The 27371-nt window shown below is 41.0% G+C and overlaps 1 protein-coding gene across 1 annotated transcript; it reads left to right on the top strand.

Annotated features, from left to right (window-relative positions):
- Window positions 1-967: 967 nt before the first annotated feature.
- On the top strand, window positions 968-24614 carry tesmin (testis expressed metallothionein like protein). The gene is made up of 12 exons (XM_080875953.1): window positions 968-1220; window positions 4327-4665; window positions 4835-4925; window positions 5822-5905; window positions 9140-9269; window positions 10506-10534; window positions 10661-10719; window positions 13105-13176; window positions 14352-14454; window positions 14968-15105; window positions 22427-22530; window positions 24117-24614. The coding sequence occupies exons 2-12, from the start codon at window positions 4328-4330 to the stop codon at window positions 24298-24300; spliced, it is 1332 nt and encodes a 443-aa protein (XP_080732079.1). The 5' UTR covers window positions 968-1220; window position 4327; the 3' UTR covers window positions 24301-24614.
- Window positions 24615-27371: the final 2757 nt, after the last annotated feature.

Consider the following 27371-nt stretch of genomic DNA (forward strand, 5'->3'; position numbering starts at 1 on the left):
GGAAACCACAGCAGTGAGGATGCACAACATGACAACAGACAGAGGAAAACCCAGGGCTCAAATACACATGGGGGTAACGAGGGCATGGGAAACGGGAGGGAAACACAGCTGGGACTAATCAAACATAACAAGACGGGGAGGAAGCAAAACTGAATACACTGAACATAGGACAAGGAACTATCAAAATAAAAAAGGAAACATGAGACCTCCACAAAGACACAGACCTGACACTGTGATGTGGAAATACAAAAGTAAATAGACGATCTCTTAAAGAACTGGTCGTTTATGCTGAAGTCTATTCCTTTCAGCTCCCTAACCGTGACTCTTCACCTGCTCCTTCTGCTTGAAATGGTCAAATTTGGCGACAATTGGACGTGGCCTCCGGGCCCCAGGCCTCCTGGTTCAGAGACAATGGACTATATCGAAGCTGATGTTCTTCATGGTGTCCTCTGGAAGCTTTAGGTGGGTCTGGATGAAGTTTTTAATAGTTTCTTCTGAGTCCTCTCCAACATACCTGAAAAGACAAGGTTATCTCTCATACAACGGGCCTGGAGATTGATGACAGTCTCCTTCATTTTTCTTATTTTCTTCACTGAAATGGGTGAGACTCCGTCAGGGATTTAAATTTCCGGTGTAAAATCTCCATCAGTGACAACACTGCGTTGAAGCTGGAAAATCACTTATCGATTAAATATTCCATCATCTTTACCTAACTGCCCATTTCTGTTTCGATTCTTTTATTTTTATTTTTAATTATTATTACTTTAAAGACCACCTGTGCATTAAGCGACCGATGAAAAGCCGAACACTTCCTGTATCTGTTTCAAACTAAAAGCCCTGTAGCCGTTCGCGGTAATAGAAGCCCTTCACTGTTCCTCAAAAAGCCTTTATTGTGAAACGGTTACTGGAATAAATTTCGGGAATCACTTTGAGGGCAAAATAAAATTGTGAGTGATAAAAGAAAAGAGGCAGTAAATAGATGTGTTGCACACCAGCATCGCTCATAAAGCCCGCAGTTCTTCTCCTAGAAGTAGGCTATGAGCGCAGCAGTCTGTCAGTAACGGCCACAATCTTTTTCACACTTGAATCCAAACGGTGAACACACGTGTAACTGATCGTAATGTATACATGTAGAACCGCGTTTGTAACCGTAGTAACGTCCGGTGTTCTGGCTGTCTTGAAAGGCTAGGTTAGGAGACCCAAGAAACCGCTGTAGTAAGGTAAGTATTCACAGTTATTTGTGTAAGTCACCAATAAGCTACATTGTGTGGTTAAAACTTAAAAATTAGTTAGCATTGTGTAACTGATTTATATTCAGGTAAAGATGTCAAAATGATTAATTATAAGTACCGTTAGGTTAACGGATACATTAACCTAGGCTAATCGGAATAACGTAACGTCTGACTTTTAATGAACCAGTTAACATTTCGAGATACCAGCTGAAGTAGAATGAGCTCAACGGCCTCTCATGTATAAAACGGATTCTCTTTACACCGCAGATATTTTACCGCAGAACACATTATAAATTTAAAAAGTAGGCTACAAAATAGTGGAAGCTCTCATCGGAGTTGGGGTGTGACAGTAAACAGGTGGTTACTCTAAGTGCTGAGTAAACAGAATTTGACTGTCTTGATAAATGTAGCAAATGCAGCGAGACAAACACAGGAACTATGACAGTAAACAGGTGGTTACTCTACGAACTGTGCTGAATTTGACAATATATTATCATATGTGACTGTGTAATGAATGTTGTACAGTAAAAATGAACAATAATTTCAGTCATTCTGAAATACTGTTGCTGGAGAATCGTGAACAAAGTTAAACGTTGTTCTGTTTATAAAAACATCTATGTTTCATTTTATGCTATAGTTTGTTTCGTGGTGTCGCAAAATAAGCTGTTTACGGCAATATTTTTTCATCGTTTTGATGGTCACTGTAGTGGCTATTTTAATTTCTTAAAGTTCTCTCTTTCTCTTATATTTAATATAACCACACTACAGACAGACAAGCACCTGTTTTTATACGTTGTCATTAGCAACAACAACGACAGTAAAACCATCCCCTGTCCGCTTGTTTATTTTCAATATAAAACTTTCACAATAAAGCTCAAGATGCTGTTGAGTCTTTTCAAAATAAACTGAATCACATGAAAGAGTATGCAGAGTATTTACGGATGAAAAGCAAAAAGAGACGATTTTATTTTATTTCTTTGTTTGAGCAAAAAGAATCTTGACCGTCTCCAGTCAGTCCAGAATGCTGCTGCAAGGCTCTTAACAAAGACACGAAAAAGAGAGCACATTACACCAGTTTTATTCTCATTTCACTGGCTTCCAGTGCATTTTACAATTTGAAAATCATAGTACTGACTTTTAAAGCTCTGAATCATGATGCTCCTGCTTACATTTCCAATCTTTTAGAACCCCATGCTCCTTCTCGCAACCTGAGATCATCTAATCAAAGGCTGTTGGTCCTACAAACACGTTTTGAGACCAGAGGAGATAGATCTTTTAGAGCAGTGGCCCCCAGGTTGTGGAGTGCTTTGCCTCCATGTTTACGTTGCCTTGATTGTGTTTATTCTTTTAAACAGCACCTAAAGACAAATTTATTTAGATTGGCTTTTAACTAGAGTTGTGCTGTATGATCGATTGTGTTGTTTTATGTACATCTGTTTGACATTATTGTGATGCACGTTGTGGTTCTTATTCTGTGAAAAGTGCTATATAAATATCAGTTATTTCAGTACATTTTATCCATACTTCCTGTGGGCAGCCTCCTCTTTTAGGCACCAGTACCTCACCTGTTCAAGTCTGCCCACCTGTGAATCTCACCCTGTTGTCCTGTCTCACAAAACCTTAAAATAATGACCCAGGAAACACATGAATTTGACAATAAATTTATTTTTAGCATTTCTCAATAAGACCATTAGAATAAAAGTTTTAAAAAAATTAGGTAATACAAATTAAAATTCTAGTAGTATTTAAACAAAAAATAATGTGCAAATACGAAACTAAAAATGGCTTCTGACAAAAAAAGGATTTTATTTTCCAGTCCAAAACAACAAGTTTTCGAAGTTTACATTTAACGTTTTTTGTGAAATGCTTTCACATTTTTTTATAAAATCCTTGCTTTCGTTTTCTTCCATCGTGCTGTTTTGCTGTTCGCGCTATGTTCTTCGTTAGTATTGAGTGCAGTGTTGGCAGATGATATAGGCAATATTGCCCCCATAGCTTCCTGTAGTGTCGACAAATAGTTGCAGCCATGCTGTCCACCTTCTCTGTGTATCTCTTAAGCAGTAAGTGGATCTTTATTGTCTGGCTAGCTCCACTGACATGGGAAAATCCACCTGTTAGTTATAGTTTATTTATTTATTTATTCATTTATTTATTTATTTATATAGCACAAACCTGTTAGCTGTAATGTTCAGGTTTCTAAAGCACTTTATAAATTAGGACTGTGTGAGGAGAATCTGTTTGGTTCACCAAACTGACAAGCTTGAGTCAAGCTTGAGGAAGCAACAAAAGCAGAATTGCAAATACAGCACGTCATCATCTCTGCTAAGAATATGCTGACGACCCCTCACATAAACAGTTTGTCACACAGTCCTCTGGCAAGAGGCTGCTGTCCATCACTTAAGCCTTATTTTATTGACTTCCTGTTTGACAAGAAGTCACTGATCTACACACACAGCAGATATTCTGTTTTTTCTTTTAAGATTCTTGGGTTTAGACATTTTAAAATACATATTATCACTCTTCAAGTGATTTAAGGAATATGAGCTTCTTCTGTGTAAACTTCAGCTTTCAACAGTTCTGCACTTTGACTTTTAGGTGAACGATTCAGTGTATTTCAGCTCATTTGAAAGTTATTTCACCAAATATTCAACAATGATTAAAAATTCAGCTCAAACCATTCTGCTATCAGCATTCACACTGCATTTTCTTCAGGAAATGCATCTTGTAGTTGGTTCTTAGTTAGCTAACATAAACTAATGTAAGTCTTTTAACCCCAATTAACCACCCAACCTGGTGTTGTTCTGCACTGACATAAAATACATAATTATAGTAAAAATATTCTAAAATATTCTAAAAACTTTAAGCGCTTATTTCTTAAATCCAGCTTCACAGACAGTGACTTGTATGTCGGCCTTTGAAAAGCAAGGCTTCAAGGTGTAAATGAGCCTATATACATGTAGTGTTTAACTGTCTTCAGATATATTATTAAAGCCAACTTGGCAGTTGAACTGAATCTTCAGCTTTAAAAATCCAAAATTCACTATTGATGTATTTGATGGATGTTTTATTAAAGCAGGTCTTTCTATTCTGCCAGGATGAATAGCCCTGCGACAGAGCTACAGCCACAGTACAACGAGGAACATGATGATACTGCTGATTCTTCTTCAAAAGGTTGCTGCTCTGAGAGACTCAATAATGTCTGTCCAATCTCAATAGAGATCCCCATTTGGTCTGGGCCTACTTCAAACATCAGTTTGCCAGGGATAGTTCCCAATCCTCATCACCATACTGTCCAATCAGAAATGTTGGACCCTCTCAACTTAAGGTATCATATTGATTCTTTCATTGATCCATATCAGTCGACTCAGTGTCAGCTGACTTATTCAGACTGCTTCCTGGAGCCACAGTTGAGCCAGTACCACCTTGTCAGTGGGTAAGCTTTACACATTATAGACACATTAAGTAACTAACTACTTTTGAACTACAATCAATTTTTTTGCTGGTGTGTTATTCAAAATGACTCTGATAAGTATGAAGATTTAAACCTTGCTTTTTATGTCTGGACCTTTGTGAAAGGAAAGTAATGTGTCTTGTTTCCTCAGCCCTGTGCCTGCTCCACCAGATGGCAGCCATCACAACTCAGTTTCTGCTTCTTGGTGTACCAATGAACACAGTCTCTACAGCATGATGCCGGTTAGTTCAATTAACCATTTTCTAGGATTTACTGTGAGTTAAGAAATATATGAAGTACTTTATTAACCAATATTTGGGTATATATTCCACTGTATGTAGCCTGTACCTCTTAAGTTGCACAAGCTCAGGGTTCTTCTCCACCACAAAGGTGACATTCCAATGTTCTGTGTAAATGCTGATTAAGCATTCACAGTATTGAGATCCAAATCACAAACACACACAGGTACACACGTGCACAAACGCATGCAAGCGCACACACACACACAGCAGATTTTCTGCAAATATTCTGGTTCTTCATTGGAGATTCTTGAGTTTAGAAATGTAAAATACATAATTTAACTTTTCAAGTTATTTAAAGATGAGCTTTCAATATTTAATCAGATTTGTATTTTCAATTTTTTTCCATTTTCATTTGTCATTAGTCAGCTTTTTCTAATGTACATTTTAAAGATGTTCAGCTACTTTTCAACTTTGAAACTTCTTCTGTGTGAAGTTCAGCTTTCAACAGTTCTTCACTTTGGCTTTCAGGTAAATAATTCGATGTATTTCAGCGCATTCAACATTTCAACCCAGAGTTTTTGAGCTTTAATGAGCTTGAAATGTAATATTTGGTATGAGAATCTTTTTTCTATAATGTAGCCTGAACTCTGTTAGGAAAGCTTTCTCCTCCAGGCTTCTCGAAGGGCATTCTTCTTTGGATGTTGGCTGTCTTTTGTTCAATTCTCTGTCAAGATGATGCCGTGCTGCTTCAATTTTTTTTTTTTGTTTGAGGCCCAGGCTCTGGGGATTCCAGTCTTGACTGACAGTGTTCTGTTGTGCATTTAAAAAATAAACTCTGGCTCCTTGAAAGCAAATTATAAACAATGCAAGACGTTTGTATATTTGTGTATTTTCAGGGTGAGTTACACAAGCCTTTTCCCATGGATCATCAACAGTTTCAGGAGGGATTGACTGAAGCCATGTCTCACATCACACACCCTGTAAGTTTAACAAATTTCTCTCTATTCACTAAGAAAGACTAGATTTCAGCAGGTCAAGTTTCATTTTGCATCCATGTACAGTGTTCCTACAGGGAAAACACTTTATCCCTGCCTTCTTGTATGTAAACTAAAAGAACATCACCAGATGTCAGCTCTCTATAGCCACACAGAATTTATTATGCTAATATGATTATTTTGTAAACAATATTCAAGCAATTTGCATGTAATTAACACACTGATAATTATGTATTTGTATTGTTGAATTATCTGTGGAACTTCTAGTAGACTGCAAGGCCTGTATTAAATATAATAATAAAAAAAACAGTGCAGACTTTAAGGCACAATGTTTTTGAATACAGGAATTTGCCTCATGTAATTTTCAGGACTCAGAAACACATTTAAGTGCTGTTAAAACTGCAACAAATATACTGAGCATGATTTTTTTCCCCCTCTATACCCAGTTTTAAGCATCAGTATCACATAATGTATCATAGCTTTAATAGTAAAACAGTGTACACAATAGTGCTAGGTGGAGCCTCACCTCACAGTAAGAAGGCTCTTGTTTCAAACAGGCTTTACATCTCTTTCTGTTTGAAGTTTGCATGTTGTCCATGTCATGTGGTGCTTCCTCTGAGCACTCGAGCTTCCTCTCACAGTCCATAGACATGGTAGATAAACTGTTTAAAGTGTAAAGAATATGAATGCATAGATGTATGTGGCTCATTTTCACTTGAAAAACTGTCATGTCATGTCTTTGACCCAGCGTTTTCTGTTTTCTATTGTTGTGATATATTTTGGTGTTTGGTTCTGTTCTTCCTCAGTTAATGTTTAGTCATTTCTGTCTGTGGTTTTCCTCTGGGTAAAGTCCGTGTTTCTGAGGCTACGTCCACACATACACGGGTATTTTTGAAAACGGAGATTTTCCGTTTTCGTTTTAAAAAATAATCCCGTCCACACATAAAGGCAGAAATGAAGGAAAACGCTGCTATGAACATGCCAAAGCAACAGGTGGCGATATATTCCTAACCGTGCAGAAATGTTGACCAATCAGAAGTCTAGAAGCCTCGGTGGGAAAAAGTAAACAAAGCTGGGGCATAGAAGCAGAACCGAGTCGTATGTGTGGAGGGACAGTAACTGTGTGTATATGTAAGCATTTAAACACTGCAGAGAGTAGAATTAACAGTATTATAGAAATTCATTTCACCGAAACAATAACGTGGCGCACAGGGTGACGTCAAAAAATGTGCACACCTTTGACCTGCATTTTCTCTGTTTTTCTAGTCCACACGTAAATGCAAAAACGGAGTTTTCAAAAATATCCACCCTGGCCGGAGTTTTTAAAAATCTTCGTTTTCAGTGACCAAAAACGCGTTTACGTGTGGACGAAAGGTGCAAACGCATAGAAAAATCTGCATTTTCAAAAATACCCGGGTACGTGTGGACGTAGCTTTAGTCTGTGTCTTTGCATGTGTGAGTTCCTGTTTTATGTTGTAGGTCTGCGTCTCCCGTCAGTGTTCTAGTTTCGCTTCCCCTTGTCTCGTTATGTCCAATCACTCCCAGCCGTGTCTCCCTCCTGTTTCCCATTCCCTGATTGCCCTGTGTGTATTTAAGCCCTGTGTTTTCTCGTGTGCATGGCTGGTTCGTCTGCTTATCTCCCTCCGTCGTCTCTGGTCGTCGCTCCCTGCATCTCTGTTTCTGGTTTGCTTTCTATGCTTAGTTTTCTCAGTTTAGGTTTTATTCAGTTCTGTTTTTCGCCACCCTCGCCTTTGTTGTTTGAGCACGTTCCTTCAAAAAAGCTTCCTCACCTCTTTGGTGTTGTCCCGGACAAGCTGGAGGAGGTGGCTGGGGAGAGGGTGATCTGGGCTTCTCTGCTTAGGCTGCTGCCCCTGCCTCAGATAAGCAGAAGATGCATGGATGGATAGATAGAAAAATAATTATGACCCATTTCCCATGTATTTGACGGCCTTTAACTTGGAAACTTCTCATATTATGAAAGTAATATTTTGCATCGCTTAGTTAAAGATATATAGACTAAAGTTATGATTTCATAAATAATCTTATTGTGATGTGAGGAACTGAAAAACATCAGAATAATATTTACTTGATTTAGCTGTGCCACAAGGCCCAGAGGCTGGTACGAGATATGGACCCAAGTGCAGATACCACACGGAGACAGTGAACAATTTCATAGATTTTATTTGCACAGAGGTAGGTGACAGTTAACTAGCGACAATCGCCTGAAAAGACACAGGGACTTGGGAGACGCAGGAGACAGTTTACTGGCGAGAATTACGTGAAACAACACTAGGGCTCGGAACAGGGATTCACGGGGGCGAGTGGTTCTGTAACACAGGAAGAGAGAGATTAGTGATCAGAAAAGTGAACCGAGCATCAGAAGGCTGGAGAAAGACTTGAAGTGATAGCTTACTCGCAGGTGCGGTAGTTTCAGGTTTGGGGGGCCAAGTGAGCAGCAGACTGGTGAACTATAGTTTGTTTCTCCAACCTGAGTTTGAGGAAGCTTTGAGACGGGCGGCAGGAGGACAGGTAGGTTAAGCAATGAATATTTAATTGGTGTGACAGCAAAGCGAGGGAATGGTGGTGGAGAATCCAGGGTGAGACTGAGGCTGGCTAAAGATGAACTGGTGAGAGTTATTGACACAAGGAAATGAGGTAAGTATACAATTGAGGAGAGATGTCCCCGCCAGGCTTAATTGCATTTATATCAAATGTATTTGTCTCAGGAAATCAGAAGAAAAACAAAGCTTTTGGTTACCCCTGTGACAACCACCTGTGCAAACTATATTTACTCCAGCGCTATTGTTAAAGGATGTCCATACAAGAAACAATTTCGCTGTTGCACATCACATTGTCCCACATTTCACTTTTTGCTGAGGAGTGGTTGCTGGCAGCATTACAGGCTCTGAATGTCTAGGTAGCCCTGTAATTACATTTACTACGTTTTCTACACTTTCATGTAAAGCAGCAGTATCTTTCCCTCTGAGGATACTGTGTGGAGTCACTCTTATTGCTGAGAAAAATTCAACTTCAACTACTTTGTGTCACTTGGAGTAGCTCAATATTAATGGCTTTCTCTGGCCATGTTGCTTCTAATAATTTTTTGTGCCTGAATTCATTCTGAAGTTTTGTCTAATGTATAATGGTAAACTGAAGTTTTAAATTAAAATAGAAGTAATAAGAAATTTTGTTTGCTCTTATTATTTTATCACCCTATAGATGGTGTGTATGGTCAACGGAGGTGAGCACTTGGCGCTAGTTAATCCACACCAGCAAGGACCTGTGCTTCTTACCATGGAATCTGCATCAGCTCAAAGAAATGACACTCTAACTCAAGGGAAAGGTTATGGTAAATTTACGTACTAGAGGTTATAATATTGCTTCAAGTTTAGTTTGTGCCAGCCATAAGATAGTCTGACACATAAAAGAGCAAGTCTTAAACCTTGATTTATGGTTTTATCTGACTCATTTTAACAGGACTTCTTTTTTTAACCTCCTCCTGAAAATAGTGACCTGCTATTAGCATTTTTAATATTAATCTTATATTGGCTTTCAAACAAGTTCCAGCCTAGATAGCTTCCAGCCTAGCTGGTATTTTGAGATTGCTTCCTCATCGCACAATTTTATTTTTATTGTATTTTATTTTTAAGAATTTACTACAGTCTTCATCTACTAATGCATCTCCAGAAATTTAATCAAAAAGCCTTTGGGGTTCCTTCATGAACACGACCCTGAGATGCTTAAACTCCTCCATTTGGGTTCCCAACTCATATCTGACCCAGAGTGGGCACTCCATCCTTTTTGATGGTCTGCACAGAAGTCCAATAACAGAGCACCACTTGTGTGTTCAGATTGAGCAGCCAAAGACAAGACTAGATACGTGGATGTTTATTTTATAAGTATTTTATTATGTCTGGCAATTGTCTTTGTATGTATATCACTTTTTTCATTCCGTGGCTGTATTTTTTCCATGACCTCTGGTCTGTTCTGTGGAAGTATAATCACTTTTATAGTATATTTAACGATCACCTGTACATTGCCACGAGAAAAATTAGCATTTTCAACAATCCATCCATTCATTTTCTTAAGTGCTGATCTCATTCAGGGTCTTACTGGCCACTAAAAGCACTTTAGATTATAGCTTCATTCTATATGCTTTAAACAATTTTTCTCAATTTATAATCATCAGTACCCACAGGAAACCCATATATTTACAGGGAAAATATGCAAGCTCCTCACAGAAAGGCCCTTGCCAGAGTTTAAACCAGGATTTTTTTATTTTTTTATTTTTTTTGCTGAATTTCCTTTCCTTGCAGCAAGAAGATAGGACTAAGTCATTTTCACCAACAAACCTGGACATAGAAAAAGAAAAAGTAGAAAATTGTGATTTTTAAACATAAAGATGTCATAATAGTTATTACAGATGTTGCAAGCTCAGTTTATGTTCCTATAGTCTCTTGCAACACAGTTGTAACCGATAAGTGCCATAGCTGATTTTAATTTTTAAAAATCAGCTATGGCACTTTACAGTTGTTGATTAAATTGGGATTTCTGTAGATGGTGATTTTCCTTTTGTGTTTATCAGAAGTGACTGTACTGGGGACTTCCAGTCAGGTAGGAATTACTTAGAAATTATTTTTTCCCATTTTGAATGATCAGTTTAACTGAATTTCTAATATTTCATCAGTCATGTATTAAGTCTTTTTTCTTTTTTTTTTTTTATTTCCCCTGTACCACCAGACAGCTGGTCCACTATACGAGGCTCAAGATCAGACATTCAAAAAGCAGCTTCCCACAAGGTTAGGACTGTGAAACTGAAACCAAAGTGTGAGCATTGTGCTTAATATACTGACCAAGTAGGGGGAAAAAATCAACAGTAACTGCTGTTGTCTTAAAGGTCCAATAATGCACATATGTTGTAGAATCTGTAAACTGTAAATCTAACTTGAAAGGCTGCTAGTACCACCCATTTCAGAGAAAAGATTTGAATGTCTGATAATTAGCCAAGAGGAAGCCGTGAGGCTCATTCCCTAGAATACACAACAGCACAGACCTGAATGAGACACTGTGGCTTCTACCTTTCTCATTGAGCACTCGGGTTAATGGCTTGAGCATATTAGCAGTTTACCCTTTAGTTAATAGGCCAGGTTCACATTTCATTGTCATTCTGTTTATTTACAGCTGGAAAAGAAAAATATAAACAGCAGAGCAAATTTAGTGTAAATTTGCTCTGTTAAAATACTGTGTAAGTGAGTGTGAAGACTAGGAGAGAGGAAAAATCTAACAGACAGCATTTATACAACATGCCTCATGGAATTATGCAGCGAAGAAAACATTGATAAATAACTCTAAATATGTTTTATATGTTAGATTCCTGAAAGTAGCCACCCTTTGCTTAGTTGAGAGCACTGCAAACCCTTGGCCTTCTCCCAATGAGCTTCATGATGTAGTCACCTGAAATGGTTTTCACGACACAGGTGTGCCTTGTCAGCGTTCATTTGTGGAATGTCTTGCCTTCTTAATGGGGTTGGGACTATCAGTTGTGTTGTGCAGAAGTCAGATTGGTACACAGCTGACAGCCCTAACTGTCAGCTGAATTCATATTATGGCATGAAACTATCTGCAAAGTAAATAGAAACGACAGTCCATCATTACTTTAAGAACTGAGGGTCAGTCATTCCAGAAAATTATGCAAACTGTGTGTCCCCAATTGCAGTCACAAAAACCATCAAACTGTACACGAAAATGGCTCACATGACTCACAAGGCCAAGAGTCACCTGTGCTGCTGAGGATAAATTCATCTGTTACCAACCTCAGAAATCGCATGTTAACTGCATCTCAGATTAGAGCCCAGATAAATGCCACACAGAGTTCCAGGAGCAGACTCATCTCTACATCCACTCTTCAGAGGAGACTGCACAAATCAGCCCTTTATGGTCAAATAGCTGCTAAGAAACCACTACTAAGGAAAAGCAACAAGCAGAAGAGATTTGTTTGGGCCCAGAAACACAAGGAATGGACATTAGACCAGTGGAAATCTGTGCTTTGGTCTGATGAGTCTAAATTTGAGATCTTTGGTTCCACCTGCCATGTCTTTGTGCGATGCATGGTTCCCACTGTGAAACATGGAGGAAGAGGTGTGATGGTGTGGGTGTACTTTGGTGACACTGGTGGGGATTTATTCAAAATTGAAGGCACACTGAACCAGCGTGGCCAGCACACCATCCTGCAGCGACATGATGTTGGACTATCTTTTATTTTTGAACAGGACAGGGACCCCAAACAAGCCTAGCTGAGTAAGGGCTATTTGACCAAGAAGGAGAGTGATGGAGTGCTGCGCCAGATGGCCTGGCCTCCACAGTCACCTGACCTAAAACCAATCAAGATGGTTTGGGATGAGATGGACCGCAGAGTGAAGGCAAAAGGGCCGACAAGTGCGCAGCGTCTCAGGGAACTCCTTCAAGACTGTTGGAAAACCATTTCAAGTGATGACCTCACGAAGCTCATCAAGAGAATGCCAAGAGTGTGCAAAGCAGTAATCAAAGCAAAGGGTGGCCAAAACATGTAAAGTATGTTTTGAGTTATTTCAAACTATTTTGTTTACTCACAAACTCCATATGGGTTCATTCTTAGTTTTGATGCCTTCAGTGTGAATCTACAATGTAAATGGTCACAAAAAAAGAAAAAACATTAAATGAGAAGGTGATGTATGCTTAATCATTCAGGTAAGGAAATCCCAAAAAGGTTGATTCTGTTCATCTGCACGTAGCGTTTTCAGTGGGAGAAACTTTTTGTCACTCATCCGAGTGACTTTTTCAGTCTCAGCTGACTGCAGGTTTCCCCAGTGAACCAGGTTGGGTCAGCTGATGGACAGAATAAACTTTTTGGCATTAAATGAGAAGGTGTGTCCAAACTTTTCACTGATGGTGTACTTATTAGTGTTAATTAGCCGACTAATGACACACTAGAATTATATATGCCTCCCTGGCTTCAGCTTAGATTTGTCTGTGCTTCATTTACATAAAGCTTGTGTGTGCGTCTATGTGTGTGTGCACACTGTCATACATTTTAAAAAAAATCCTTGAATTCCTTGTTATGTTTTGTTTTTTGTTGTTTTTTATTTTTACCAATAGTATATGTATATTATTTAATGGGAATAAATTCTTAATTTTTACCCTTATAGAAATGTTGGCATGTTTTGTGACTCAAAGTCCAGGAAGCCCTGCCATTGTACCAGATCACAATGCCTCAAACTGTGAGTAGACATCATACTATTGCTTTTCTACTTCAAAACAATGTCACTAAACACTAGAAGATTAACCAATAACTAAAATTTAACACTAAAATGTTGTTCATGTGGCTTTAAGAGTTAAGAGGGCTGATGGCAATTTTCATAGTATGAGATTATTTTAAGTATTGAATTTGTAATATTAAGTATTATGCATGGATTCATTAAATATGGCCTGCCAAAGATATGAAAAATAAATCAAGTCACTCTCAAGGGGTTGGGTGGGAGTCACCGATAAGATGTGCTTGATGGTAATTTATTACAGGCTCATTGTGCTTTTACAACAAATGTAAAGGACATTTGCATCATGTGATTACATACAAAGTCTATGCAGTGAGGCGAACTGACACTAATTCACATGGGGCAACGCAAATAAAGCCTAATCAGCATTCACTGAAATTGATCACTTTTGGTGAAAAATTTGCTGTATACTCTACATGCCTGTGCAAGCCCACAGTGGGTATTTGTGGGTAAACCATGGGGCTCTGTGGGTAGGGTGGGCAGAGCATCTCTTAATTTAGTTTGGCTTAATTTACTTATCCAACACAGGTTTCAAGTGGGTGTATCAAAGCGCAAAACTGGGTTTTCTATGAGAAAGGCTATAGTGGGGCTTGTCCAGAGGAAACTGTACACACACGGGAGTAGTTCACCCACATCTACTCTCTGTGGGCCGGCAAAGGTATTTTTACCTGCACATAATACAATATAAAAACTCGCAAATTTCTATCGGGATAGATTTGCGGGAACGTACAAAAAAGTTGAAAAACCTGAGGATAAAATATGTTTGCTCCTGAAAAAAATGACTAGAACAAAGAGCAGGGACACGGGAGGGAAAACCCAGAATTTAAATTCTTTCTTTTGGCTGGCACCACATGTAAAACGCCTGGACATGGCCACACAGATTAGGCCCAAGGGTCTCCAACATGACTGTAACTTAAGGTGAAACTATGCTTTGAAATTTGTGTCATTACATCATAACTGAGCATTCTCTCCTAACCTTAAACCAAGTCTTCACCTTAAAATGTTTGGATTTGCATGAAGTTTTCCCTCCAGTTGACTGTGTAATGTTACTAACAGACACTTACAAATTACATTTTAAAGGTAATTGTTGTTTGATGTGTATTTCTGTGTTTCTCTTTAAGCTACTGTGAGTGTTTTTCCAATGGAGTGATGTGCAGCAACTGTGACTGTTCTAACTGCCACAACAATGCAGAGCATGAAATGAAGCGTCTCAAGGCGATTAAGGTTGGCAGTGCTTTTTGAAAACATGGTCAAGTCAAAAACCCCATTAATGTTTGTGTGAGTTAGTTTTAACATCTAAGAAAATAATGAAAAATCTGTACGTATACTGTATATGTCAATGAGATGCCAGATGGATTGACTGGTATTAAAATTGGCAGATCTGAACCCAAGTTGAGACTTAGTTTAACACTTTCTTGGATGGAACATTTCTTCTTACGTATTGATATTCTTATCAAGCAATCTAACCATTTTTGAAAAGTCGTCAAAGTGCTTAAAGCATATTTCCAAGACCGGGAGCCTCATCCACAAAAAGTAGTATCAGTACAACCAATGTGCATATGGTGTGCACCTCCAAAAATACAATTTTATAAACTGTGTTGTTTCCACCTGGAAATTGCAGTATGTAGATGGTGTGTGTGTGTGTGTGTGTGTGTGTATGTATGTATGTGTATATTTTGCTTAGCTTGTGCTTCTTTCTTATTCTAACCATAAGATACCCATATTGTCATTATGTAGTGGTGTTTAGGTCATAACCCAGATGCCTTCAGGCCAAAAATTGCTGGTGTGAAGTCAGGAGCAGTCAGAGGTTGGCACAACAAAGGCTGCAACTGTAAACGCTCTGGCTGCCTTAAGCGCTACTGTGAATGCTATGAGGTACACACATACATAAAGAGTACCATTGTAATGGTCCCATAATCATAAAACAAGTTGCGTGTTTAAATGTGGAGGTACCTTTTTCAATCTTTCATGTTGGTGAGAGGGTATATCTGCTTGAGTCAAAGTCACATACACAAGGCACATGATTCTTCTAGTGGATGGCTTAGTTTGACATACCTACCAGCACAGTTATCCATAAATCTGCATGTGCACTGTACTTACTACCATGTCATGTGTCATGTCAGTCAGTGGTATTTTTCACTCTCACTGGTAGTCCCTTCACTAACTTGCCTGGAAATAGAGAAAAATCTCTCTCAGGTCCTGCCCACCATCTCCTCGCCTTCAGTTATTTTGATCATTCTTACCAGAAGTCATGAAATGTCATTCATTTTCTGTGGTCTCCGGTTGCCATATATCCTCAGTGTGGGCACAGGAGAAATTACTGGACTTTTTTTTTGTGGTCATTTTGCCCCACCAACACAGTGGATTTTGAATCAAACAATCTCAATGTGATTGTATTGCAGACGTATTTAATCTATTGCATTCGTCTTTAACAGTTCAGTCAATAAACACTAATGACCCAGTTCCACTTGCAGCCACATGTGGACATACCATGACATCACCTCCGCCATGTTTGACAAATGATGTGATATGCTTCAGCATTCAGTCTTAGAATATACCACATTGGCCTCCTAAAGTTTTTGCTCTCAATTTCAGACACTTCCTTATATTCCAATAAAAAGCTAGCTTATCTCTCTGAACCAACTGCAGATCGTTTATCTACCTAACCTGGAAATGAGAAGGAAACAGAGCCTCACCTGGCCTTGAAATTGCCTGTCAGGCAATTATCCAATTACGCCTGAAAATGGAGACTATGAAAAAACATGGCTCTAATTATTAAGCAATTCACACAGTACTTTTGTGAAACTATTTGAATTAAAATCTTGATGTGATTTAAAACTCACTGCGATAGTGTAAAGAGCCAAAATTACAAAAAATGAGTAATTATCCAAAAACTTAAGGACCCCATAGTGTATATTTGTCATATGAAGGCTGTGTGCAGGCAGGAGTGGTGGTAACGAGAACCCAATGCGCAGACACTCAGAGGCAGAAAGTAAACTCAAACTCAGATTTATTGCTAGATGGCAAACACAGAACTAGCAAAACAGAGAATACAAATACTAAACTGAAAATAACAGTAACACGGGCGGGCCACACAGCAAGATGAGGGTCAATCACAACACGAACAGATGAGAACACAGGGCTTATATACACAGAGGGAGCAATCAGGGAATGAGAGACAGGAGGGAAACACAGCTGGGGCAAATCAGGCCTAACGAGACAAAGGAAGCGAAACCAGACGCATTAACATGAGGCACGGACTTTCAAAGTAAAACAGGAAACATAACACAGAGACGCAGACTTGACACGGGGATAAAGCAGACAGGGGAGACAGCAACTATGGATCACAGACAGAAAACCAGAACACTACAACTCTAACAAAACCCACACAGAGAACCTAAACTAAGAATAATCGTATAACCCATAAGGCAAAGCTAGACTATAATGAAACAAACAAAATCAAAGAACCAAAAACACAAAACACTGGGTCGACGACCCAGGCACCCTAACAATATTGTTTAACCATATATTCCTTTTTTTTTTTTTTTTTTTTTTTTTTTTTCCGCCTGTCCCATTTGGTTCTTTAGCCATCAGAATTGTTGTCTGAAGACCAACAAGGATACCCAATGGATTTACTTTGCCAAATGGATCATCGTGGCATTGCCGTATTGGTCCATTTGGTCGATCTTTGTTTTTATTATTTATTATATTTTATTTACAGATGTTACAGACGGGACAGACATGAGTGAGAGATAGGAAAGGGAAAAAGAAAGAGGAAGGAAAGGAAAAACAGAAGGGGAGAGGGACAGTGAGAAAGGGGGGGAGAAAAAAAATAAAAATCTCCTGGATCACCTGTTGAGAGAAGAATAGAAAACAAGCAAAAAAAGACAAAAAAGAAACAAAGCAACATACTAAACACAACACCATCGCATTAATCTAGCTAAGTGTAAACAGCAGTAAATACTAAATATTCAATGTTGTTGTGCAGCACGCAGGACAGATGTGCTTCGAGGTAGCAGCCAAGAAAGGTGTAATTTGGGTCTACGAGCAGTGAACACCCGTGTGCATACCTGTGTGGATCAGCGCGCTTGTATTCCAAAGGTTTCTCCATGTAACGATCTGCTAGGGAGTGTGGGGGGGGCCACAGCCCCGTCCTCCAGGGTGTGAAGCAGGTATGGAGGAGATCAAAACTCCAGACATCCAGAGGCCCCCAGAACACAAGAAACCATGGAAGACCAACAGAGGGGCAGCCGCGCCACTGTTCCAGTAAGAGCTGAGGAGAGTCCCAGATGAGGGTTCACTCAGCAGCCGCGGAGCAGAAGCCAGGGGGAGTTGCAGTGACGCGCCCGTGAGCTCCGCCGGCCGCCAGCTGTGCCTGAGTGACCGAGCCCCAGGCCGAGAGGCCGGGGGCACCCCACCCCCGAAGGGGCCCGAGCGAGCCCCAGGCTCCAGGCCCCGATAAGCGGCCGCCAAGGAGTGAGCCGGTGTGTACCTGGACGCCCACCCCCAGACACAAAGAACCACCAACGCGCCGACACCTGAGGGAGTCCGCCACCGGCAGGGGAAGTGGTGGTATTCCTACAGTACTTTATTCCGTACACTTTATCTAGCTCACATATACAGCCACTTTAGAATAAGTATTTTACACAACATGCATTTCTTTGGTCTGTGGGAGGAAGTTGCAGTACCACACAGTCACAGGGAGAACATGTGAATTCCACACACAAGACCAGGTACGGTTTGAGCACCCTTCTTTCCGTGAGATAACATTGCTAATCGCTACTCTACGCTGCCGCCTAAGTACTTCTTCACCATACAATCTAAGATATATCTACATCTGCAGATGTGATGATATAATTACAAAATCAGTCGCTGGCCTGTGACCTAGGGTGTCCCGGTGCCAAGTGCACTCATGAATACGCATATGCCTGAATGTTGTGTAGGTTATGGAAAAAGCTGTGATTACTACAGGAGTCCAATAACAAAACACCATTCATATTCAGATCGATAATCACAGTCTCGAAGCCCCCCACCCCCTGGACAACTGAGTCAAGACAGGTTCTAGAACCTAAGCCAGGGATCACCAACACGGTGCCCGCGGGCACCAGGTTGCCCGCAAGGACCACATGAGTCGCCCGCGGGCCTGTTCTAAAAATAGCTCGCCATAACAACTTACCAGTAAGCTGCATCTATTTTTATTTATGATAAGTGCTTTAAATTGATTTAAAGACCAAGGCATTTTCCTTGGGGGGCTCAACCCGGGGTAGCAGTCATGTCCGGTTAGGGGCTCTGTTGGCTCTCAGGTGACTGTTTCCTCGCGGCTGCGTGCAGCGGGGCTAGGGGAGGGTCTGTGCTGACGGACGTGGGTTACTGACCTGGTAGCCTGGCTGCCCCTGGGTGGGTCCGGGATGGGCGTGAGGTTCTGGGGGCGCTCCGTCTCTGGGCTGGGACCCGGACCGGGCCTCGGGGGCTTGGGTCCTGGTTGGTGTGTTGCCGGGGTTGTGGGCGGGTGGGTGCATGGGGGCCCAGCCCTGGAGCGGGGTGCCGCCGGTGCATCGAGCCACCTGGGGGGCTCTTCAACTGGTGGGGGAGATTGTCACATCTTGCAGGAGCTTTCCTTTCTTTAGGAGCTCCCTCTGCAGGAGGGGGAGATACAGGAGAGGTGGAGGAAGATCTCAGCCTGGGTGTTTATTGTCTTATGTAGTCTGGAAGATGAGTGGATGGTGGGGTGGGTGCAATTTTCTCTGTGGTGGAGTTGGGAGGACTGTCCCGGGCTCTGTGGGGCCGGGAGGCGCTGCTGCGCTGGGCCCCGGTCTGGATGGGCCTGGGCCCCCTTTCCCTGGCGGGTCGCGGAGTATGGGGGTGCCTACTGGGGTCAGCGGGGGAGCTGGCCCTAGGGAAGGGTCACTTGCCCCTCCCTTCCTTCCCTCCCCATCTCCAGCTGCCTCCCTCTTCCCGCTCCACCACAACCACCCACACATGCAGGACCTTGGAGTAGGGGTATGTCACCAGGGTGCAGAGGAGGCTACCCCCCCCCCCCCCCCCCTGTCCCCTTCTGGCTGCCTCTGCCTCAATTTTATCCCACAACTTAGACATTCACATTACTCACACTCTCATTACACATACATATAGGATCTTGGGGGTGGGCACGATACACGGAGTCCAAAGTACCATCAGGGTGTACACCCCACCCCTGGCATCGTTGCCCACCTCTCAATTTTAAATACACGTAGACATTGAGGGCTAGCAGGAGGGACCATGTGCTTACCTGCTGCTCTCTGGCAGGTAGCTCCAAGCCCTCCTGGGTTTTAAATGCACCTTAGAACACACATGCATCAACACTACAATGAGCGGGTGGAGGGAGGTTTGGAGTCTTCTCCCACCCCCATTCTCTGCGACCTGCTGGAGCGGGGGGGCTAGGAGGAGGAGTTGGCCGTCCGACTGCGGTCTGGAGTGTGGGGCCTTCCTCCTGCTGCAGAGTCGGGGCGGTCTGCCTCCCCCCACCGTAGGGAAAAGGGTAACACCACCTGGGTCTGGGTGCAGTTCCCCCCTCCAGGGGCAAGGGCACCTAGACCCGGTTTGTAGAGTACGCTTGGGGAGTGTGATCGTGTGTACAACGTCTCTTTATGTCTGTCTCCACGTTGGTTGAGTTGGAGTAAGTGCATATGAGAGCATGAGGGTGGGAATGGATGTTTGTATCTGTGTGTGCCTGTATGTCTGTGTCTATATGTCAGGTTGGGTGTCAGGCGCCACCTCTCTGGGGACATCTCAGGCCCTCCAAGGTTTGGAGGCCTATCTCCCCCTACCACCACTTCCCCTGCCAGTGGCGGTCCCCCTCGGACATCGGTGCGTTGGTGGTTCTTTGTGTCCGGGGGTGGGCGTCCAGGTACACACCGGCTCACTCCTTGGCGGCCGCTTATCAGGGCCTGGAGCCTGGGGCTCGCTCGGGCCACTTCGGAGGTGGGGTGCCCCCGGCCTCTCGGCCTGGGGCTCGGTCACTCAGGCGCGGCTGGCTGCCGGCGGAGCTCACGGGCGCGTCACTGCAACTCCCCCTGGCTTCTGCTCCGCGGCTGCTGGGTGAGCCCTCATCTGGGACTCTCCTCAGCTCTTTCTGGGACAGTGGCGCAGCTGCCCCTCTGTTGGTCTTCCTTGGTCTCTTGTGTTCTGGGGGCCTCTGGATGTCTGGAGTTTTGATCTCCTCCATACCTGCTTCATGCCCTGAAGGACGGGGCTGTGGCCCCCCCACACCCTCTAGCAGATTATTACATGAAGGAACCTTTTAAAAAACAAAAAACAAGCGCGTCCATGCTCACAGGTGTACACACGGGTGATCACACCCACAAACTACACCCTTTTTGGCTCCTACCTCAAAGCACACTGTGTTCTGTTGATCTTATGTGCTGCACAATAATGTTTAATATTTAGTATTTACTGTCATATTCCCATATATCATTGTGATGTTGTTTATTCTATTACTCTTGTTCTCTTCTGCTTGCTTTCTTTTTTCTTTCTCAGCAGGTGACCCAGGTGATTGATATGTGCATTTTTTTTCTCTGCCCGTTCTGTTGGTTTTTGTCTTTTGCCCCTCTCCCCCGTCCCTCTTCTCAGCTGTTTCTCTTCCCCTCTTTCTTTCTCCCCTTCTTTCCCCCAGTCAAGTCTGTCCCGTATTCAGTAAGTGAAAATAAAATAAACAATAAAAGGCGAATCAAATGGACCATTACGGCAAGGCTGGGATGGTCAATTTGGTAAAGTAAATCCGTTGGGCATCTTTCTTTGCCTTTAGACAACAATTCTGAGGGCAAAAGAGCCAAACGGGACAGGCAGCAAAAAAAAAAAAAAAAAAAAAAGACCAGATGAGCATCTTCTCTGTGCATTTACAGAGAAAAAAGGTGCTGCACTTTCCCTCTGTGCAGATGGTGCTGAAAGACAATGCTTCTGCATCTGAGACTTTTGACAAAGTTGCAGAAAAGTACACTCAAGTCATAAACTGACTTGGTCAAGAGTTTGAGAACAGGTTTTGTGACCTTGATCAGCTTGAGCCATGTGTCTCATTCGTTTCCAATCCTTTCATGAATGTGGACACAACATGCATTGCTGAGCAACTAAGTTCAATGTTCAGCTTGGATGCTGGACAGGTGGAAATCGAAATTGTAACATTGCAAAATGACGTCCACCTCAAAGCCTATCAGGGTGCACCAAACTTTTGGTGCCTTGTTGACACAGAAAAGTACAGTGGTGTTTGCACAGCAGCTATGAAGGTTGCCAGCCTGTTTGGTTCAACCTATCTTTGTGAATCAGCCTTTTCTGACATGAACTTCATCAAGAACAAACACACTGGTGAACAGCATGCAATGCCAGGTTTCCCACTAACAGACAAAGAAAGCCATATTAGATGTTCTCAGTGGCAACATTACAGTGTCATGTCAAAGTTGAATTTAATTATTGAAAAACAAATGTGTTTGTTAAGTGTAACATGTCACAATTTGCTTTAAAATGCTGCCAATAAGTTCTGTAAAATTTGAAAGTTGATTTTTGTATGTTACATACATACAAAAATAATGTATGTCACAGTGCATGATTTGTTAAAAATTGTTGTAATTAATAATTAATGATATTCATCTATGTAAAGACACTAATTATTTTTCACCATAATTATAAAGAATGCAAGTAGGAAACCAGGTAGGAAACAGATAAATATCAATATGCAACGCTTTATTTCTATAAATCTCTGCAAGTATTTACATTTTCAAGTGATCACTTCTACAACATTTTCACTTACCACGATAACACATAATTAAGTTAAATTGAGGAAATTTGGTATTTGAGAAGTGTGTGACAAACTGGTAGCCCTTCATATTAATCAGTACCCAAGAAGTAGCTCTCACTTTCAAAAAGGTTGGTGTGACCCCTGACCTAAGCTGTGCTGAGGTGAGCTTGATCCAGCCACTACCTCTGAACCTTGCACTACCGCTATCAGACTTCTTCACCACCATTGACATTCCATGTACCTGTTTTGGCAGCCCCCACAACTGACTATATTATTTTAATGATATTATGCTGGTTGTATTAATGTCAGTTTGGGTCTTTGCAGATATTTGGCTAAGAATTACATTACCTTTGAAGCATAAGTACGAATACCAGTGATCATGAATCAGCTGTTAAAAAATTCACCTATATTTGTTTGATTTGTGTTTAGGCCAACATCATGTGTACTTCCGGCTGTAAGTGTGTTGGCTGTAGGAACTATGACGCAGGCCCACAAACTGGCTCCAAAGACAAGATTGTCAATGCGAAGGACAAGTGAGTCATGAAAGTATTTCTTTTTGATAAGCCCACACAAGAAAATCATACAGAATTGGTATGATTAGGCAAACATAATCTCAAACCAGGGTGTGAAATAGTGTCATTGTGTCAACACAGAGATACATAGGTGTCTTTTACGGTTAGTGTGTGAACAAATTGGAAGTAACACTCTTTTCACTATGGCCAGTATCAGTGTATCAAAGCATCAACACCAGAGACACCTTATGCATTTCTCAGAGACCAGACAGCAGTTGGTGTCAGTTGTTGCAAACACAGGTGTTGTACCATGCTGCATCACCATGCCTTTTCATCAGAGTTTAGCAATTAGTCTAGTAATCAATAACACAGGACGCTTAGCCACATGAGAACCAAGGATGTTCACTAAAGAGGTAAAGTTAAATTGTCATTTTATATGGGGGAATAACGTATTTTGAATATTGTTTAATGCTAATAAGTTGCTACATTTGGGCTTAGTGTTGGCGACGTTCCTGAACCTGGAGCAAATTCTCATGTGATAACCTCACCAACATGTGTAGCTTTGCTCTTAGGTTCAACACTGCTTCGGGATATCGTGTTGCATATTCACCAGAACTAATACAAAGCGGTATCTGAGTGCACCCCAGTGAAATGGCCCAATGAGGTCCATGCCAATATGCACAAATAGGACCTCCATTAAAGGTAACAGGCACAAAGCGCTTTTTGAATGGCCGGCTGGTTAACCAGCTGACACTACACGCACCATCGCTGCACGTCCACGCCCTGCTCAGGCCAACGGCCTCTACTGCGGCCTGAAAACCATCCAGAAGAGGCTTTGGGGTGTTCCCCTACCCACATCCTGCAGAGCATCATCACTGGTGCCAAGGGGGAGTAGCGGCAGAGCAACCAGATTTTCCAGCACTTTGGTCTGCCGCTCAGCCTGGTCCTGCTTAAATTAGGCTTAAAACTTTGCTTTTTGCTTAAGCATATAGTTGTGACTGGATCAGGTGACCCTGAATCCTCCCTTTGTTATGCTCCAATAGGTGTAGGCTGCTGAGGGATTCCTATGATGCACTGTTTCTTCTCCACTCACCTCTTTTCACCTCTTTTCTCTATGTGTGTATATATATATTATTTGTGCATTTAATCATTACTAATTAGGGTTAAACTCTGGCTCTTTTCAATAGTGGAGCTTTTGATCTATCTCCTTCTGTCCTCCGATCTAATAATCAGAAGGTTGGTGTTCGATCCCCGCCTGCTCCAGACTATATGCCAAATAAGCTTAGGCAAGATACTAACCACAAGGTACTCATTATCCATTTGAGTGTGAATGTTAGATATCAAGCACTTAAATATGTTCTCTCACACTACTGCTGGAGCAGAAAACTTTATGTTAACAAACAGATCAACAACCTAAACAACTCTGTTTAAGTTGTTGATCGCACTAATTCTATGAAAGTGGTACTCATCTACTTACAATTAGAGGTATTTATGGAGTTTTTTTTTAAATATTTCTTGAATTAACAAGCCCATTTATTTATTTATTTATCTTATTAAAAAAAGATACCAGAGTACTCATGTCTGTGAATGTTTGTTTGTGTGCTCAGGTGGCCTGTATCGGTGATAACCCCAGCTGTACTAGAGGGTGTAGGTGACTGTCTTTTTGCTCAGGCTGAGATGGCTGAGAGAGACACTCAGAGCCCTGCCCAGGCTGAGCACATGGTCCTGTGTGAGTTTGGACGCTGTCTTTCTCAGATTGCTAAAACCATGTTTGAGAAAAAGACAAACTAACACTTGTACACTGTAGAGATGGGAAAAACCGATTGCTTGCAACTTCAGAAAAGTAGACTTGGATGATCTTTATCTGTATATTTACAAGTTGTAATCTCTGGTTTCTGGAAGCTTTTACTGGTCAAAGTGAAATTTGAATAACTTTCTGAAATGTTTGTTGTTAATGTAAATTCATGTCACTGTTTCCTTTTCTTATTTTAAGCTTCAGATTTAGCTTTCAGAGTTGTTACATAAGAGACATGTTTATCTTTTTTAATTTGTGTATTCTTGTGTTATTTATGTTGTTGTGAATATAGGGCAATGTTTCTATTTATAAATTAGCCTTGAGATAATAAAGATATTCTTTGATATCTGGTACGTAGTGTGGATTTATTTTCTTACCAGTCTGAATAATCCTGTGTGGATAATGGTGACGAAATCAAAGCCTATTTGTGCTTTAACAATATTTTTGTTCTACATTTTTAACTATAAAATAATTCAGGAACTCTTTAAAAAGACAATTTAAATTAGTGATGGCCCATTTGAAGCTCAGGTGCATGTGTCAAAAAAATCAACACACTGCTTCAGAAACACTGCCGAGGGTTGGTTCGTCTGAACAGTCAAGTGATCAGTGATGTCCAAAACTTCCTGATTCAGTGGTTTATGAGGAATTGAATCATTGGCGGGATGTGTGCTGTGTTTCGATGGTGATTTTGTGTGAGAGACAGTCAACCTAAGCTAAAACACAAAACTCATGAAAGTCTAGAAAATAACATATTCAGGAACCAGACATCATTATCTTACACTTTCAAAAATAAGTCCAGAACAACAACTCTGACCCAGGGTCCATGACGAGGGTAATCAGCAAACTGAACAAATTAGACCTTATCAGATTATTGACTGATCACCACACTAAATTTCCTGGGATCAGCATAGAAATTGTTGTGATCAGCTGTCAAATTCAGCACTGAGACACTCACACTTTGAAGCTGGATTTAAGAAAAAAGTGCTTAAAGTTTGTAGAGGAAGTATAGCACTATTATGTGCTAGTAGCGAGAGTGACATCACCAGGTTGGCTGGTTGCTGCTAATATAACTGCATTAGTTTAAGTTAGCTAACTAGAGAGTACGATGCCGAAGTATAGCAACAATAAAGTCATCTTTATCTCTATGTCTGTCAGGGTTCATGGGTTGTTGACCCAGTGTTTCAGTTTGTTCATATTCACTGTTTATTTTCCATGTGTTTCCTGTCTTACTGTGTTAACCACCTGTCTACGTGTGTTATAACACAGGAAGCAGAACAAGAGATAAGTTAGATTAAGTTAAGCTGTGTACTCACCAGTCTCTTATCATCATCATCATTAGCCTGTGTATTTAAGCTCTCAGTTTCCCTCAGTTCATTGTCTTGTTATCGTCAATCCCACGTGCCAGTTTTCCAGTTGAGTTAGCTCACCCTTCAGCCAGTCAGTCTCATGTTTTGTTCATCCTGCCTTTACATTAAAAAAATGTGCACATCCTTCACCAACCTCTGTTTGGGTCCTCTCTTCTCCACATCCACACCACAACGCCTTACAATGTCTACTTTAAGCCAATCTTCTGAGCTGTTTTCTTTTCCCGATAGCAACTAGATCTGAAAAAGAAAGCGTTACACACATTGAGTCTGCAACACTGTCCAAAGAAATAATCAGCTTGTGTGTAAATAAAGTTTAGGTAGTTGTGGTGGCATATAAAGCCATATAAAGCCATTCCTTTCAGATGTACATTTACTATAATGTTTTTTTTTTTGTTTGTAACACTTCAAAGACACCTTGAACCAGTGTCCAGTCGATAGCACGTTCGCCTTCAGTACACCCAACCGAGCCACTGACTTGGACAATCACCGGGTCTGGACATGGTGTCTGCAGAAATGCTGCAGAAATGCTCAAGCACGGCGGACAGCACCTGGTCAACGAAATTGCAAAATTACCTCTTTTCATGTGTCACACACACATGAAAGTCATGAAGTCATGCATGTATAACATTTAAATCTCCAGTTTATTAGAATGTATGAACTGAAAATTAGGGCCATGGACTCAGATAACGAATGACACAATAAATGATAATGAATGACAGAAACTTTTAGGAATAATAATTTCTGATATTAGGAAACATTTCATGAAAATAGCAACAATAAAACAGTAAACATATAAAATATCTGTTACTCACTGGGACAATGTTACACATTCACACACAAACACACCACTTATAGACCTCATATAACAGATCCACGATTGATGTTCCTCACTGCACCTCACAGTCTTGACGTCAGTCTGTTTTTTAGCTCTTAGTAAACAGGAGTCCTGCCAGGCTTCATGTGGGGCTGGATCGAACGTGTTACTCCTGCTTTTCATTGGAGATATAAGCAGACTGGAATATCTTTCTGACCCACACTCACACATGCTGCAACTGGATTGAATGCTATCGCTACAGCAGATATAGTAAGTGGAAATAAGTGTGTGTGTGTGTGTGTGTGTGTGTGTGTGTGTGTGTGTGTGTGTGTGTGTGTGTTGTTTTTTTATTAGTTTGGGGGGTTTTTTTGCTTCTTTGGGGGCATCCTATTTAAAGTAGATTCATCAGCTTTTTTAGTATTTTTTTAGTGAAAATGTCATATACACACACACACGTGTGTGTGTGTGTGTGTGTGTGTGTGTGTGTGTGTATGACATTTTTTCATGCCTTTAACTACTACATTATTTTATATTTGGATTTCAATTATTTTACTAGTTGCATTGTTTTTGACTAATAGACACAATTATTTTAATCTACTGTGTTACTGATTTGTCACTAATGAATGGATGAATGGATGAATTATATTAAAGTAAAGGCAACAACTTTGTTGACCTATTCTTGGATTTTTGAAAACATTTTATTTACAGATACATGTATATAAAATATGCAACATACATTCAACATGTGCCAATTTCAGCTCTTCGGCATGATAAAGTGATATGAAGCTTAACACACTTTTCTGATTCTTACAATGTTGGCATGTTGATGTACAGGATACAAAATATTGGACAACAAACATTTTTTTTGTTTGCTTTTTATTCCCAG

The sequence above is a fragment of the Rhamphochromis sp. 'chilingali' genome, assembly GCF_963969265.1.
Source record: "Rhamphochromis sp. 'chilingali' genome assembly, chromosome: 2".
In the NCBI taxonomy this organism is placed as follows: domain Eukaryota; kingdom Metazoa; phylum Chordata; class Actinopteri; order Cichliformes; family Cichlidae; genus Rhamphochromis; species Rhamphochromis sp. 'chilingali'.